Genomic DNA, 15,580 nt, shown 5'->3' with positions numbered 1-15,580 from the left:
AGGCCTGGTGCTGCACTAGGGAAAGCAAAGGCTGCCAGATCTCTGTGAGTTCCAGGCCAGCCTGGTCCCTACATAGTGAGTTCCAGGCCAGCCTGGTCCCTACATAGTGAGTTCCAGGCCAGCCTGGTTCCCACATAGTGAGTTCCAGGCCAGCCAGACTACAGATTCCAGGGGGCAGCTGACACTGGGAAGGCAGGTGTGCCGGTCGGCATGGCCTCATCGTGGACTTGCTTTTCACATTTATTTATTTTATGTGTATGGGCTTTTATCTGTATGTGTATATGTGCGTCACTTGCATACCTGGTGTCCAAAGAGGGACCAGAAGAGGGAACTGGCTCCCTTAGAACTGGACTTAAGGTTGGCTGTGAGCCACCATGTGGGAGCTGGGGGTTGAACCTGAGTCTGCTGCAAGAGCAACAAGTGCTTCTAACCACTGAGCTCTCTCTCCAGCCCATCGTTAGAGTCTACACAGTGAATTCCAGACCAGGCAAAGGTATATAGTGAGACCCTTTTCAACCACACCTAACCACCCCCACCCCCCCAAATTTCAGTTTTAACAACTATATTTTCTTAAAATGTTAAATTTGAATTCTGCTTGAATAAATGCTGATATATTTAGATTGTGTCTGCTAGGGGAGGGGAGTTTGAGCTTTGTCCTTGTTGCCTGAGTATGTTGTTACAAGTGTGTCTTCTGTAATCCTTTGTGGTCAGGACCTGAGGACAAGCATTCATTCCCTGGTCTCCCCCAGGACTCATCGAAAAAAGTCAGGTACAGCAGCATACGCCTGTAATCTCAAAGTTGAAGAAGCAGAGACAGGAACATCTCTGGGGTTTGGTGGCCTGCCAGCCTGGAGTATTGAGTGAATATTCAAGTCACTCTCAGGTTCTGAGCTTAGCTGGGATTTGAAGCAGCCAGTGCAGGGCATGGAACACAGGGCCATGAACACACAAAGCACACACTCACCCACTGAGCCTCACCTATCCCAGGAGAGAAACATTTTATTGAAATTTGTCAGAATCCAGGTTTCAGAGAATGGATTGCATAAGGTCCTGTCTCAAAAAAACAGTATGAGAAATATAGAGAAACTCTGAGCAGAGGACTGAGAGCCAAGTCAGTGCTAGGCTCCTGGGCCTCCAGAACTTCTGTCAGCTGTCTCTCAGCCCGAGTTGGCCTTTGAGGATTACTTCAAAGCAAATGTAAGCTGCCTTGTCATTTATCTTGTTTATTTTTTAGTATAGAGGATTAACTCCAGGGTTTTGTGCATTCTAGGCTTTCTTCTACCATATTACAGCTTTGTGTAGTGTGTGTGTGCCTGGGTGTGTGTGTGTGTGTGTGTGTGTGTCCATGTGGCTGCGCATGTGTGCATGAGCATTTGGAGACCAGAGGTTAGCATTGGGTGTCATTTCTCAGGAGCCATCCACTTTACTAAGATAGTTTCCTATTGGCCTAAGCCCAGCACTTAGTCTAGGATGCCTGGCCATCTTACCTGAGGGTCCTCCTATCTTTGTTTACCCAACATTGGAATTACAGGAGCACACTGCTATACGTGACTTTTTAAAATAGGAGGTTTGAGGGTCAAAACCCAGGTCTTAATGTTTGTGTGGGATGTACTTTCGTCAGCTGAGCCATTTCCCCAGCCCCAAGTCATAAGTAGCCTTTTAGTTAAATTATAGTAACTTAACTAATTTTTTTCAAATACTATTTATTTATTTAATGTATATGAGTACATTGTAGCTGTCTTGAAACACACCAGAAGAGGGCATCAGATCCCATTACAGATGGTTGTGAGCTACCATGTGGTTGCTGGGAATTGAACTGGAGAAGCAGTCAGTGTTCCTAACCACTGAGCCATCTCTCTAGCCCCAACTTAACTGTTTTTGTACATTAGTCTTACCTTCTGTAAACTGTTATAGCATAATAGCTTGAGGCCCTTCCCCCCCCCCCCCCCCACCCCCCGAGACAGGGTTTCTCTGTGTAGCCCAGGCTGTCCTGGAACTCACTTTGTAGATCAAGCTGGCCTCAAACTCAGAAATCCGCCTGCCACTGCCTCCCAAGTGCTGGGATTAAAGGCATGTGCCATCACGCCTGGCTGAGGTCCCTCTTTGTGCTTGTTTAATAGCTAGTTGTTGCACACTCAAGGAGTTACAGGATCATGGCACACGGAGCCCCTTGGGCTGGAGCGTTAGTGTGGTTGTCTAAGCCTTGATGTGTCCTAGCTTGGGCTTGCCAAGCACTTAGACTGAATGCACCACTTCTGCTTTTCCCGACTACAGTCCCACCTCCTTCCTAGGATTTGATTGAGGGCCTCTCACCCTGTTGTCTTCTTAGAACAACCTTCCTCCAGAGTTGTTCGGATAACTCTGAACAGCTAATTTGATCTTTATGGCCCTGCTGTTGGGTCTTTTCTCACCTACTGGACTGTGTCTCAGCCTCAGGAACTTGCCTCTTACCTATTAACCTTCTCCTAGAAGTTTTCCTCCTCTGTAGTTCGCTCTGTGTCTTCTGCTTCCAAACACACGCACACACACACACACACACACCACACACAAGACCATAGCAAGAGAGAGACAGTGGTGAAGGTTTCCAGGGGTGGAGGAGTCTGTGCATGGAGATAGAGTTAGCACTTAGGAAGAAGAGAGTTCTGTGGATGAGCAATGGAGGCTACACAGCACCGAGTGTGCTTCCTATACTGACCTGTGTGCTTAATGTAGACCATCCAGGCATGGATGGTACACATCTTTAGTCCTAGCACTCAGGAGGCAGAGGCAGGCAGATCTCTGAGTTCAAGACCAACCTGGTCTATAGAGAGAGTTCTAGAACAGCCAGGACTATATAGAGAAACCCTGTCACACCCCCCCCCCCAATAGTATAGGGAAGAAAACAAAAAGATAGCTTAGCCAACAAATTGCTAATGCCATGTTCCTCTGGTGACCAGTGTCTTAGTGGTCCACTGCTGTGCAGAGACACCACGACCCAGGCAACTCTTATAAAGGACAACATTTCATTGGGGGCTTGCTCTTAGTCGGGAGCTGTCTGGCTTACAGTTCAGAAATTTAGTCCCTAATTGTCATGGTGGGAAACATGGCAGCATGCAGGCAGACATCTGTCTCTTGATCCACAGGTAGCAGAAGGGGGCTCTGTTACACTAGGCAGGCATAGTTTGAGCATAGGAGACTTCAAAGCCTGCCCCCAAAGTGACATCCTTCCTCCAACAAGGCCACGTCTCCTAATAGTGCCACTCCTTACTGGCCAAGCATTCAAACACATAGGTTTATGGGGGCCATACCTATTCAGATCACCACAGAAGCTGATATGGGGGTGGGGTGAGGTGCCCGGGTGTGTATGGTTGAAGAGTTGGGTGTCCTGGGGGTGTCACTCACTAGAGAGCAGCTGTAATGAAGCAGCTCAGTCTAGCACAGCTAGGAGTCAGCATCCTTGGTTTCTGAAAGTGAGAGAGGATACAGTGGCCTGTGTCTATACAGTGGTTCTGAGGGGGCAGACTCCATGATGGGCAGGCTGGACAGCATGGACAGCAAGCCACTTGCATATGCTGTGGCCACCTGCATGTCTGCATGCTATCTTCATTTACTTCTTTTGTTGCCAGAGCTGCCACGAAGGACAGTGCCCATTCCTGCTGACAGAGTGTCCTGCATGTAAAGGCCTGATCCGCCTCAGCGAGAAGGAGCACCACACTGAGCAGGAATGCCCCAAAAGGAGCCTGAGCTGCCAGCACTGCAGAGCACCCTGTAGCCACGTGGACCTGGAGGTGAGCTGGGCGGGGCGGGGCAGCCTAGGAGGCAGTATCCACAGCACGGGCAGTCGCCTAGCATTTACTGCCATGGTTGAAGTTTGCTTAACTTCTTCATATTTCTCTCCATAGCGTCATGGAGATGAGAAGGTTTTTGGTGGAACTGGGTAATTAGTACTGACTTACTTTAAAAAGTGATTTATAGCCAGGCAGTGGTGGTGCACACCTTTAATCCCAGCACTTGGGAGGCAGAGGCAGGCGGATTTCTGAGTTCAAGGCCAGCCTGGTCTATAGAGTGAGTTCCAGGACAGTCAGGGCTACACAGAGAAACCCTGTCTCGAAAAAACAAAAAACAAAAAGTGATTTATAAAATACAAAAAATTCAGGAAAAGAATTTTTAAAGAGGATGTACAAATGGCTAGCAGCTAAGAATACTTATTGAAGCCTGGCACAGTGGCGCATGCCTTTGATCCCAGCACTCAGGAGGCAGAGGCAGGCGAATTTCTGAGTTCAAGGCCAGCCTGGTCTACAAAGTGAGTTCCAGGACAGCCAGGGCTATACAGAGAAACCCTGTCTCGAAAAACAAAACAAAACAAAACAAACAAAACAAAACAAAACAAACAAAACAAAACAAAACAAACAAAAAAAAATATTTATTGTTCTGTCAGAGGACCTGGGTTCAGGTCCCAGCACCTACAAGGTGCCTAACAACAATCCCATAGCACCAGTTCTACGAGAGCCCTTTTCTCTCTTCTCTGTGCACCAGGCAAACAAACACTCATATACACAAGATAAATAAATCTAGAACATGTATATTTTGAGACAGGTTCTCACCTGTAGCCTTCCCTGAACTGGAACTTGCTATGTAGACCAGGCTGGCCTCAGACTTACCGAGATCCTTGTGTCTCTGCTCTAAAATGCTGGGATTAATGACTTCTGCCACCTTACAGGGCTAAAAGAATTGTCAGGTATTTTAGACCTACCTGAGTGTGGTGAATTGGTGCCTATAATCACAGTCCTCAGGAGGTTGAGGCCAGCCTGAACTGGATGGTAAGACCCTGTCATGATCCCACCTCTCTCCAAATGACAAGAAAAGTTGAAGCACAGAAGGCAGAGAAAACAGCAGCTATGTGTCACTTCTCTAGACTGTTAATGAGCAGATCCGATTAGATCTTATAAGACAGGTTCTCATTTCATCTATGGAGTTCAGGGTGCATTATCGGTAGCAATGTGCCATCACTTGAACAAGGGTCTGAAATGGTCACCTTCCACAGAGAAAAGGTGTACCTTAACTTTGAACTGAGAGGATGGGACTGTGAGGACATGTGCCCAGTGGCCTAAGGAATTTTCATATGACCCCACCTCTTAGATTTCATCACATGCCCACGTGTAGTCCTATGTTAGGGACCAATCCTTCAACACATAGATCTTTAGATATGCCAGAGCATATCTAAAATGTAACAGTGTTTGCTGTGTCCCTTTCTTGGCTTGTCCACATTCTCACTGTGAGAAGGTAACCATCACTCAGGTTTGCTGGAGGCGGAGACGTCAACTTCTCTTTCTTAGCTGCCTGCCGATTTGCTTTCCACATCTTGGGTGTTGGCACTGTTCTTCTGTTGTATGATATTGGATGTTGGGTGCTCTGTAGTGGTTTATCAGGGTCTCTCCTCAGGGAAGTTTGGCTGTGCCTTGGGGCCATGTGAGGACAGGATAGTGCTAACAAAGTGCTGTAGTCATTTTGATCTCTACATGGCTCCTTTGTTCTAGTCAGGTGTTGGAAGATGGTGTTCCTTGGTCCCTTTTGTGTTTCCTGGAGGTTACAGAGGGAGAAGTCTTAAGTCTGCAGTTGTGAGGGTGCCTGTAGGCTCTCACTCAGGGTTAATCACAACTCTCAAGAGAGTCAGAGGGACCATGAGCATATCAGGCTTCTCCTAGGTGCAGGCTGCCATCTTCACTACTTCCTGTCTCCCCTCCTCCTCTACTTCCCTGTCCTGATGTTGGCATCCCCAACTAATGTTCCTGTTTCTCTTTAAGGTACACTATGAGGTCTGCCCCAAGTTTCCCTTAACCTGTGATGGCTGTGGCAAGAAGAAGATCCCTCGGGAGAAGGTAAAGCATTTGCTTCCAGTGGGGTGGTTTATGGCCAGAAGCCGCAGAGTGAGGTCTCTGTGCTATTGCTAGGATGGGCATGTTCTTGGGCACGGTGGCTTGTCCGCCAATATTCATTTGAATTTTTTTGCTGTTCATTTGTTTTGAGGCAGGGGTCTTACTAATAGCCCTGAGTGCCTAGAAACTGCACTGGAGACAAGGCTGGCCTTAAAGTCATGGAGATTTGCCTTAACATCATGTTTCACCATGTCTGATGTTCCCCACCACCCCACCCTCTACCAGAATTTCACGTAGCCCAGGCTGGCCTGGAACTTAATGCATGCTAAGGATAACCTTGAACTCCTGATCCTCCTGTCTCCACCTGCAGAGTGCTGGGATTATAGGCATACACCCATAATCCTGGTTTATATTGTTACTGTTGGGCAAGTTCCTTTTTGTGGGGGTGTAGTGTGGGGTTGGAATTCAGGGCTTCAAAGCTTTCTCCCATTGAGCTGGACTTCCCTCTTGATGACAGAAGTACACCTCTCACCACAAAGAAATAAGAGGATTTATTTTTGAGTTGAGTACAAAAGACTGGCCTAAGGACATAGACTTAGTTACTCCAAATAATGAGTTTCGTGTGTGTGTCTGTTTGTCTGTCTGTCTGTCGTAACCCTTGGTAACTTCATTCTTCTTACCTTCCAGTTTCAGGACCATGTTAGAGCATGCAGCAAATGCCGGGTTCTCTGCAGATTCCACACAGTTGGCTGTTCAGAGATGGTAAGCCATGGGGCTGCTCTTAGGGACTAGGAACCTGGGTGGGTCTTTCCCTTATGATAAACAGTCTCCAGCTCTGGCTCCTCCTACGTTCTTCCACCTCTCTGTTATCTCTCCTGGCTATCTCTCAGCACCCCTTCTTGCTGCCCTCAGGTGTCCAGGCTTGCCCTCTTGAGATCTAAGAACACACAAGTATATGTGCTCCTGGCACCTTGCACTTCCCGGAATGCCTAGTGGAGGCCTTAGAGCTACACCTTGGTCTTCTGTGTTCTTGCCATCTACTTCTTCCCATCTCTCCCATGAAAGGAGAATACACTTTAGCTCAGCTGCCTAGCCAAAGTCCCCGTGCCCAGAGGTCTGGCAGATCTTCCTCTTGTGTCATATTTCACATGCATGCTGACAAATCCTTGGCTGTTGGCAGATGGATCCTGTCCCTCCAACTGCTATCTTGTCACCTCATCATCTCCTGCCTGGACACAGGCTTTATGTATTAGCCTATCTTGCCCCTTCATATTCAGCCTGTCACAGGCTATTTCTTTCTCTGTACAGTGGGAGCCCCCATGTCCTTTCATGACGCATGAACATGTGCTGGTCCACAGTGGGCCTATAGGATGTGAACATTCAGGGGAAGAGGAGGAGGCAAGCTGAGGATGCCGTGTCTGGGGCAGGGCGTCTCTGCTCTCTTGTATGGAGTGGTGGGGAGAGTTACAGCCGCCATTTCAAGGCAGCTGAGTTCCCTGCAGAAGGTAGATTAGAAGCTACCAGGAGGGGCTGGTGAGATGGCTCAGTGGGTAAGAGCACCCGACTGCTCTTCCGAAGGTCCAGAGTTCTAATCCCAGCAACCACATGGTGGCTCACAACCATCCGTAACGAGATCTGGAGCCCTCTTCTGAAGTGTCTGAAGACAGCTACAGTGTACTTACATGTAATAAATAAATAAATCTTAAAAAAAAAAAAAAAAAAAAAGAAGCTACCAGGAAACGGAGCTGCTGTAACCTTGAGCCTAGGATCTGTGCGTGTTCAGTTTGTGGGGAGCTCCAGTTCGTCTCTGACCTTGTTTGTGGGAACCTTGCTGACCTAAGCTGAGGAAGCCACTAAGCTGACTAGTGCCTGCCCAGGAGGTGCAGGGTCACCTGCTTATGTCCCCTGTCGTCCAGGCAGCTGTGCCCCCACTGGGAACACAGATGTCTTGCTTTCTGTTTACTTACGTTTTGAGTGTCTTTGTAAAATTATTTTATTTTGTTATGATTTTTATTTTTTATTACATTTGTGGGTACATAAGCCATGGCAGCATGCACATGAAACCAGAAGAAGCTTTTAGAAGGACTCTGTCCTTCCAACATATGATCAGGCTTGCGGACAGCATCTACATGCCAAGCCATCCCTAGTTTTGCTTGAGGTTGGGTTTGTTGTTTTTTGTTTGTTGTTTGTTCTTTGTTTTGCTTTGTTTTTAAAGATTTATTTATTTATTTTATGTGAGTACACTGCTGCTGTCTTTTTTTTTAAGATTTATTTATTATTATATCTAAGTACACTGTAGCTGTCTTCAGATGGACCAGAAGAGGAGTCAGATCTCATTACAGATGGTTGTGAGCCACCATGTGGTTGCTGGGATTTGAACTCAGGACCTTCAGAAGAGCAGTTGGTGCTCTTAACCACTGAGCCATCTCTCCAGCCCTGGGTTTGTTTTTTTGTTTTGTTTGTTTGGGGTTTTTTGTTTTGTTTTGTACTTTTGTTTTTTGAGACAGGGTTTTTCTGTGTATGTAACTCTGGATGTCCTGGAACTCACTCTGTAGATCAGGCTGGCCTCGAACTCAGAAATCTGCTTGCCTCGGCCTCCCAAGTGTCCATCATTGTGGGCAGCACGGGAGCAGGCAAGGTAGGCAGGCAGGCAGACATGCATGGTGCTGGAGCGGTAGCTGAGTGCTCACATCCTGAGAGAGAAGCACATGTCCTAATGGATGTCAGTCCAGTGTGGCTCGTGGTACCGCACTGTCCAGGCTAGTTCTGTACAGACACCATGCCAAGAGCTGCTTGTCCTGTCCCACAGGTGGAGACTGAGAACCTGCAGGATCATGAGGTGCAGCGGCTACGGGAACACCTAGCCCTACTGCTGAGCTCATTCCTGGAGGCCCAGGCCTCCCCGGGAACCTTGAACCAGGTGGGGCCAGAGCTACTCCAGCGGTGCCAGATTTTGGAGCAGAAGATAGCCACCTTTGAGAACATCGTCTGCGTCTTGAACCGTGAAGTAGAGAGGGTAGCAGTGACTGCAGAGGCTTGTAGCCGGCAGCACCGGCTAGACCAGGACAAGATTGAGGCCCTGAGTAACAAGGTTTGTACTTAGCTGGAATAGTAAGTCCTGGATCTTTGGAGCCTGGGCAGTGTCAAACCTGTCTACACTGCATGACTTGGGCTTTGGCCATCTGCTTTCTGAATCTTATACTCTGTGAGGCTCAGTCAGAGCATTTGATTTTGTCCTAGGAGGGTACAGCATCAGTCATGACACTGTGCTGGGGCTGTGGAGCTCCCGGGTGCATGTACATCCAGAGCCGTCCATGTGAACTTGGAACCTGTTCCTAACCCTGGGGACAGAAAAGACTCCAGAGGCTAGCAGTGGGGGAGGAGGGGGCTCAGGGCCACACCATATGACAGAGTTAAGTGGTCTCTGCTCTGCAGGTGCAACAGCTGGAGAGGAGCATTGGCCTCAAGGACCTGGCCATGGCTGACCTGGAGCAGAAGGTCTCCGAGTTGGAAGTATCCACCTATGATGGGGTCTTCATCTGGAAGATCTCTGACTTCACCAGAAAGCGTCAGGAAGCCGTAGCTGGCCGGACACCGGCTATCTTCTCCCCAGGTGCCATTTGTGCTCTTCCCATCAGCCTCAGAGGCCCAACAGAATGGCTCCCTAGCTGGGGCAGGGCACATGCTCAGCTGGCACCAGGAGTGTCTGCATCTAACGCTTCCTGGGAGTTAGGCATGAGGAGCTATGGGGTGCCAGGTTAGATGTGCAGAGTATGCCCCTTGTCCCCTGCAGATGAGCATGGTGGCTTTAGAGTGGATAATGGAAAACAGACCTTTGCAAACTGGGTCACAGCTTCAAGCTTGTCTGACTCCTGCCCAACTGGATTGAGCATTAGTATTTCCTGTAAGCAGGAGTCCTGTGAGAATGTTCCTCACTCTCCTTCACCTGCAAGGCTCTGGAGGGGCTCTGGAGCTCCTCTGGCAGGGCCTGCTACGTGCATGCTAGAGTCTGGGTATGTCATTGTAGGCTATGTATGGTTGCTTCCCTTGTGCTGCCTGCTTTGCACTTCTTACCGTACCACTGTGGCTACCTTTCTGTGGACTTCGGCGTACCCCTGAGATCCCCACAGATGGTGTGAGGGCCCAGGCCTTGTCTTTTTCCCTTGTTAGCCTCTTCTTCCTGCTCAGTAGTTTGCTTCATAACTTAGTCATCGTCTATCAGAAGGTGACCTGCACAGCATTTATTTCTAGGCTTCCTTTACAAAACCTTCTCTGCAGTAGAGGTTCTAGGATCAAGGCTAAGCCCTTAGGAGACCCTCTCCTTACTGGCTTGCCTTGACACTGGTGGTCCCTGCCCTTGCGTGAGAAGACGGAGCACTCTACTCATCTCTGTAACATGGCTTCAGTGAGGGCTAGCAGTAAACAAACCTGGAGACTAGGAAACCAGTGTCTTAGGTGGGAACCAGAGGCACATGTGGGCAGCCTGGGAGCCGGATATGATTTCTAGAGTTGGGTAGTCCATGTTGGCACTGCCTTCCACCCCCTCAGGTGACTTAGTAAATGTTAACTTGTGAGGTGTGCAGGCCCAGGTTAACAGAGTTCCACAGTGAGGCTGGTAAGGATCCAGCATCAGGAGCCCAAGTCCCTTCCAGCAGTCTCCTGGGGCCATAGCCAGGCAAAAGCTGGTTTGTGTAAAGGTCGGCTTTAATATTGTTGGTGAGTTGGGTTCATGTAGTAGGCAGAGGTACAAGGAACAGGAAGGCGGGTATTGACACTGCCTGCAGAGGCTTAGCTCTGGTGAGTGGAGCATGGGTTAGTCCTGTCGTGTGGCTGAGAGCTGCTGGGAAGCCAGCTGAGACTGTATTGTTGGGTTCTCCACCCAGAGGACACAGCTTTTCACTTATGGCTGTACATCATGGCAAGCAGCCTGTGGTCCAGAGCTGTTCACTTCCCAGCTAGGAAGCAAAAGAAAGAGGGATGCAATGAGTGGAGAGCCCACTGTCTTCTTCAAGTCCCACCCCCGTGACTGAAACACCTCCTCTCAGGCCCCACATTAGAAAGTTCCTCCATCTGCAGGCAGCGCCAGATGTTTAACAAACGGGCATGGGGTGGAACATTGCAGACCTACATACACTAAAGAGTGTGCAGTGGCAGGTGCCTAAGGGTTCTTAAGGGTTGTGATTACTGAGGCTGAGATCCACAGTGACCAACTTTATGTGGAGATGCTGGTATTAATTCTGGAGTCCAAATACTGAAAAGCTTGCTGTCTATCTTTATAGACAGGTCCTACCTCAGGACAAAGAGACCAGTTTGATTTTCTTCTGTTATTTGTGTTCTGAGTTTCATTGGCTGCACCTGTCCCAGGGTGCTGCTCCCACGCACCAGGTCTACCACCCATGTACAGTGGCTTAGAACGTGCCCTCAGGCGCTCAGGGGTAGTGCTGCTCCAGCCCGTAGGTATTCCTTGACCCAGTCAGCCTCACAACCAACTAGTTACGTAGATCGTGTATCGTTTGTTAATTTTTGAGACATGTTTTTTTTTTGGGGGGGGGCGTGGTTCAAGACAGGGTTTCAGGTTTCTCTGTGTAGCCCTGGCTGTCCTGGAACTCACTCTGTAGACCAGGCTGGCCTGGAACTCAGAAATCCGCCTGCTTCTGCCTCCTGAGTGCTGGGACATGGTTTCACACTATAGCTCATGGTGGACTCGGATCCATTATGTAGCCCATGCTGAACCTGAACTCATGTTGGGAAGCTTGTGTTACTACGTCCAAGTCTCCTCTTACGCAGCCTTCCCATGTCCGGGCTGTTGTTTGTTGTTTGTTACCTGTGAACCAGAGCTTCCCAACCTCCCAGTGCTGTACCTCTTCACTACAGTCCCTCAGGCTGTGCTGACCCCACTATACAATGATTTTGTTGCTACTTCATAACTGTAGTTTTACTACTGTTATAGATCATAATGTACATATCTGATACGTGCTGTCCTAAGGGGTCACAAGCCACAGGTTGAGAGCCGCTGCTCTAGGGCCTGAGGAATGTTGACTGTGCTGTTCTCAGTTTCTGTTTCTCGGATGCTTCTGCTGAAGCAGGGTTCCTGTGGCCTGATCTCCCTTCATAGCTTGTTGAGAACCCTAGCTACTGGGTTTTTGCCACCATTTTTGTCACTTTGAGGTTATTGAAATTATCAGTTAGCTTTAAAGGATGGACGTAGAAAGATGCCTGACTGGATTTGTAAGCTCAATCTCTGGAACCCACATTAAGGATGGTAGGAGAAAGGAGTTACAGAGACAAAGTGTGGTGCAGAGATGAAGGAGTGACCATCCAGAGACTGCCCCACCTGGGGAGCCATCCCATAGACAATCACTAAACCAGGACACTATTGTGGATGCCAACAAGTGCTTGCTGACAGGAGCCTGATATAGCTGTCTCCTGAGAGGCTCTGCCAGTGCCTGAAAATTACAGAAGTGGATGCTCACAGCCATCCATTGGACTGAGCACAGGGTCCCCAATGGAGGAGCTAGAGGAAGGACCCAAGGAGCTGAAGGGGTTTGCAGCCCCATAGGAGGAACAACAATATGAACCAACCAGTACCCCTAGAGCTCCCAGGGACCAAACCACCAACCAAAGAGTGCACATAGTGGGACTCATATGTAGCAGAGGATGCTAGTCAGTCATCAATGGGAGGAGAAGCCCTTGGTCCTGTGAAGGTCCCAGTGTAGGGGAATGCCAGGGCCAGGAAGCAGGAGTGGGTGGGTTGGGGAGCAGGGGGAGGGGGAAGAGGATAAGGGGTTTTGGGAGGGGAAACCAGGAAAGGGGATAACATTTGAAGTGTAAGTAAATATCTTTTTTAAAAAAAAAATAGATGTTAGGAGAGACCAGGCAGCAATCAGTGCACAAGGAAGGCAGAGGCCAGCCTGGCCTACAAAGTGTTCCAGAACTACATAGACACTCTGTCTCAAAAAGCCAAAACAAAAGGCTGGGAGGAGAAGCAGCTCCCAGAGCTCTTCTTTGGTTTCCACACACACCCTGGCAGGGTCCGCCCTGTAGGACTGCACAGAGTGCACACAGTAATGGCTTTCCTGAAGAAGTGAAATTGGAGGCCATCCTGAGCTGCATGGCAAGAGTCTCTGGGTGGAGGGAGGCTTTCTTTTTGTTTGTTTGTTTGTTTGTTTGTTTGTTTTTTGTTTTGAAACAGGGTTTCTCTGTATAGCCCTGACTGTCCTGGAACTCACTCTGTAGACTAGGCTGGCCTTGAACACAGAAATCAGCCTGCCTCTACCTCCCGAGTGCTGAGATTAAAGGCGTGTGCCACCACTGCCTGGTGGAGGGGGGTTTCTTTTGTGAGGAAACCCTTTTTTGATACTTAGCAAAAGCTGTGTGATGGTTTCTGTTTTCCCCTTCCTGAGGGTGGGCTGCAGGGAAGGAGCTGTGTCCTGCCCTGTCCTCACTGACATGTCTCCATACCTCCAGCCTTCTACACAAGCAGATATGGCTACAAGATGTGTCTACGGGTCTACTTGAATGGCGACGGCACTGGGCGGGGAACTCATCTGTCTCTCTTCTTCGTGGTGATGAAAGGCCCCAATGATGCTCTGTTGCAGTGGCCTTTTAATCAGAAGGTATACAAGGCAGCCCCAGGATTCTAGGGGATCTGAGGGTGGCATTGGGTACAGCTTCCAAGTGGCCAGGTTTCCAAGACAGTGTATGAATCCATGCACATTAGGCTGTGGTTCTGCAGTGATTTCTCAGTGCTGATTCTGACACCTGATTGGCTTCATGACCCACACATGTTTGAAAATCTCCTGAGCCCCCTCTGTCAGTATTCAAAACCAGGACTTCCTTAATTAAGGGATTGAAACTCCAGAGAGCAGAATCTACTGAACATGGTCTCTTTCCTTCACCGCTCAGGGCCCAGCTCTCTCCTTAGAAGCCAGTACAGGAGGTAGAGCAAGGGATGAGGACTAGCAGGCCCAGAGATCCTGGCTATCACGGCTCAGACCCCTGTTCATGTGAAGTACTTTGCTTCCCAAGCAAGCTTCAGAATCAGTAGACGAACACTACAAAGAAACAGCACATGGGAACATGTGTATAGCACTAAGCTTTAGCCTCAGTTCCCAGGCACTGTGAGCACGCAGTACCACCGTGGGCATGCGTTGTTTCTGGATGAGAAGCTGACTAGACTGGCCAGTTGTCTAGGCACACTGCTGTGGGAGAGGCAGGACAGGATTGCTGTGGGTTTCAGGTGACTCATGAGCCTATTCCCTCCCTGGATTGACTTCTCGCAGGTAACATTGATGTTGCTGGACCATAACAACCGGGAGCATGTGATCGACGCATTCAGGCCTGATGTAACCTCGTCCTCCTTCCAGAGGCCTGTCAGTGACATGAACATAGCCAGTGGCTGCCCCCTCTTCTGCCCTGTGTCCAAGATGGAGGCCAAGAATTCCTATGTGCGGGATGATGCTATCTTCATCAAAGCTATTGTGGACCTAACAGGACTCTAGCCACGCCTACTAAGAATAGCAGCTCAATGAGGAGCTGTCACATTAGGCCAGCCAGGCCCTGCCACACACAGGTGGGCAGGCTTGGTGTAAATGCTTTAGGGCCTCAGCCTAAAGCCAATCACCATCACACAGAAAGGCAGGAAGAAGCCTCCAGTTGGTCTTCAGCTGGCAAACAGTTGGACGGTCCACTGAGCTCAAGGGCCTGGTGGAGCCCGCCGGGGAGCTTCTCAGCTTTCCAGTAGGAAAGCTCCTGCTGTCTCCTCTGTCTGGGGAAGGGAGAGACCCATGGGTGGGTGCTCAGAAAGGGCCTCTCCAGAGAGAGCCTCAAGAGCTGCAGCAGGTACAAAGTGACTGGCCTTCCCCACCCCATCCTTTGGAAAAGAGGTAGGGGCTGCACAGGAGAAGGCATGCGCCTGCAGGGTGTAGCCCAAGAGAGAAGCTCTCTGACACATAGGCACTCACTGGAGAAGGGCCTGCCTGGGCTGCACAGCCCTGCCAGGTGGCCTGTATGGGGGAGAAGTGATTAAACTGTTGAGATGACTGTGCCGAGTGGTGTTCATCTGGCTCCTGCTGTGTCTGGTCTTGGTAGTGGTGACCCTCTGGCCATCACTTCTGCCTTACTCATTCTGGCCACCTCTATTCCTTATATCCTTCAAGCCCAGTGACCACTCCATTGTGAGTCTGCCCAGGCCTTTGTCTCAGGATCCTTGCCTGGTTTGCACAGTAGGAAATGTGGTGGGCAGCATGGTGTGAGCTGTGAGCATGCTGTGATGGAGGTGGACCCTGCCGGGCCCAGCTGCAAGCATGCCCAGCTGCGAGCATGCTGTGATGGAGGAGGAGGAGACACTGCCCTCTAGACCCCTTCATGTCCCCTGTGGACTGTTGTGCTCCTAGTTTGTCTGACTTTTCACATCAGATTTACTGGTTTTAAAAGGTACAGAAACAGTACAGCTGTCATCGTGGTGTCACACTGACCTCACTCTGGCTGTGCCCTGTAACTTGCTGGTGGAGGGTGCATCTTGTTCCTTTCTCTCCTCTGTCCTGTGAGTTCTAGGCCTGCCGGTCACCTAGTGGACCCAGAAGAGCTGGTTATCTCTTACACATGTTGTGCCTGCTCTGCAGAGGGGTACATCTAGGGCCTCGCAGTGTGTGGGCAGGACTCAAGCATTTTATTTACATGGGCTCTGGAGTAAGTTGTACTTCTCTGAGGACTCTAGTGGACAT

The 15,580-nt window shown here is 49.4% G+C and overlaps 1 protein-coding gene across 8 annotated transcripts in view; it reads left to right on the top strand.

Moving 5' to 3' along the window:
* Traf2 (TNF receptor associated factor 2) overlaps positions 1 to 14,902 on the top strand; it is a 28,536-nt gene extending 13,634 nt beyond the window's left edge. For 7 of the 8 annotated variants that reach the window (XM_021156435.2, XM_029474232.1, XM_029474234.1 and 4 more), the window contains exons 5-11: positions 3,606 to 3,767; positions 5,784 to 5,858; positions 6,543 to 6,617; positions 8,665 to 8,946; positions 9,291 to 9,468; positions 13,323 to 13,471; positions 14,138 to 14,898. In XM_021156435.2, the coding sequence (XP_021012094.1) occupies positions 3,606 to 3,767; positions 5,784 to 5,858; positions 6,543 to 6,617; positions 8,665 to 8,946; positions 9,291 to 9,468; positions 13,323 to 13,471; positions 14,138 to 14,356 (1,140 nt within the window). In that variant the 3' untranslated portion in view covers positions 14,357 to 14,898. Of the gene's footprint in view, positions 1 to 3,605; positions 3,768 to 5,783; positions 5,859 to 6,542; positions 6,618 to 8,664; positions 8,947 to 9,290; positions 9,469 to 13,322; positions 13,472 to 14,137 lie in introns of all 8 variants that reach the window. The other variant, XM_021156438.2, reaches the window with a different exon arrangement.
* Positions 14,903 to 15,580: the final 678 nt, after the last annotated feature.

This window comes from Mus caroli, chromosome 2 (assembly GCF_900094665.2).
Source record: "Mus caroli chromosome 2, CAROLI_EIJ_v1.1, whole genome shotgun sequence".
NCBI lineage: Eukaryota > Metazoa > Chordata > Mammalia > Rodentia > Muridae > Mus > Mus caroli.
This window is presented reverse-complemented; position numbering and strand designations above follow the sequence as displayed.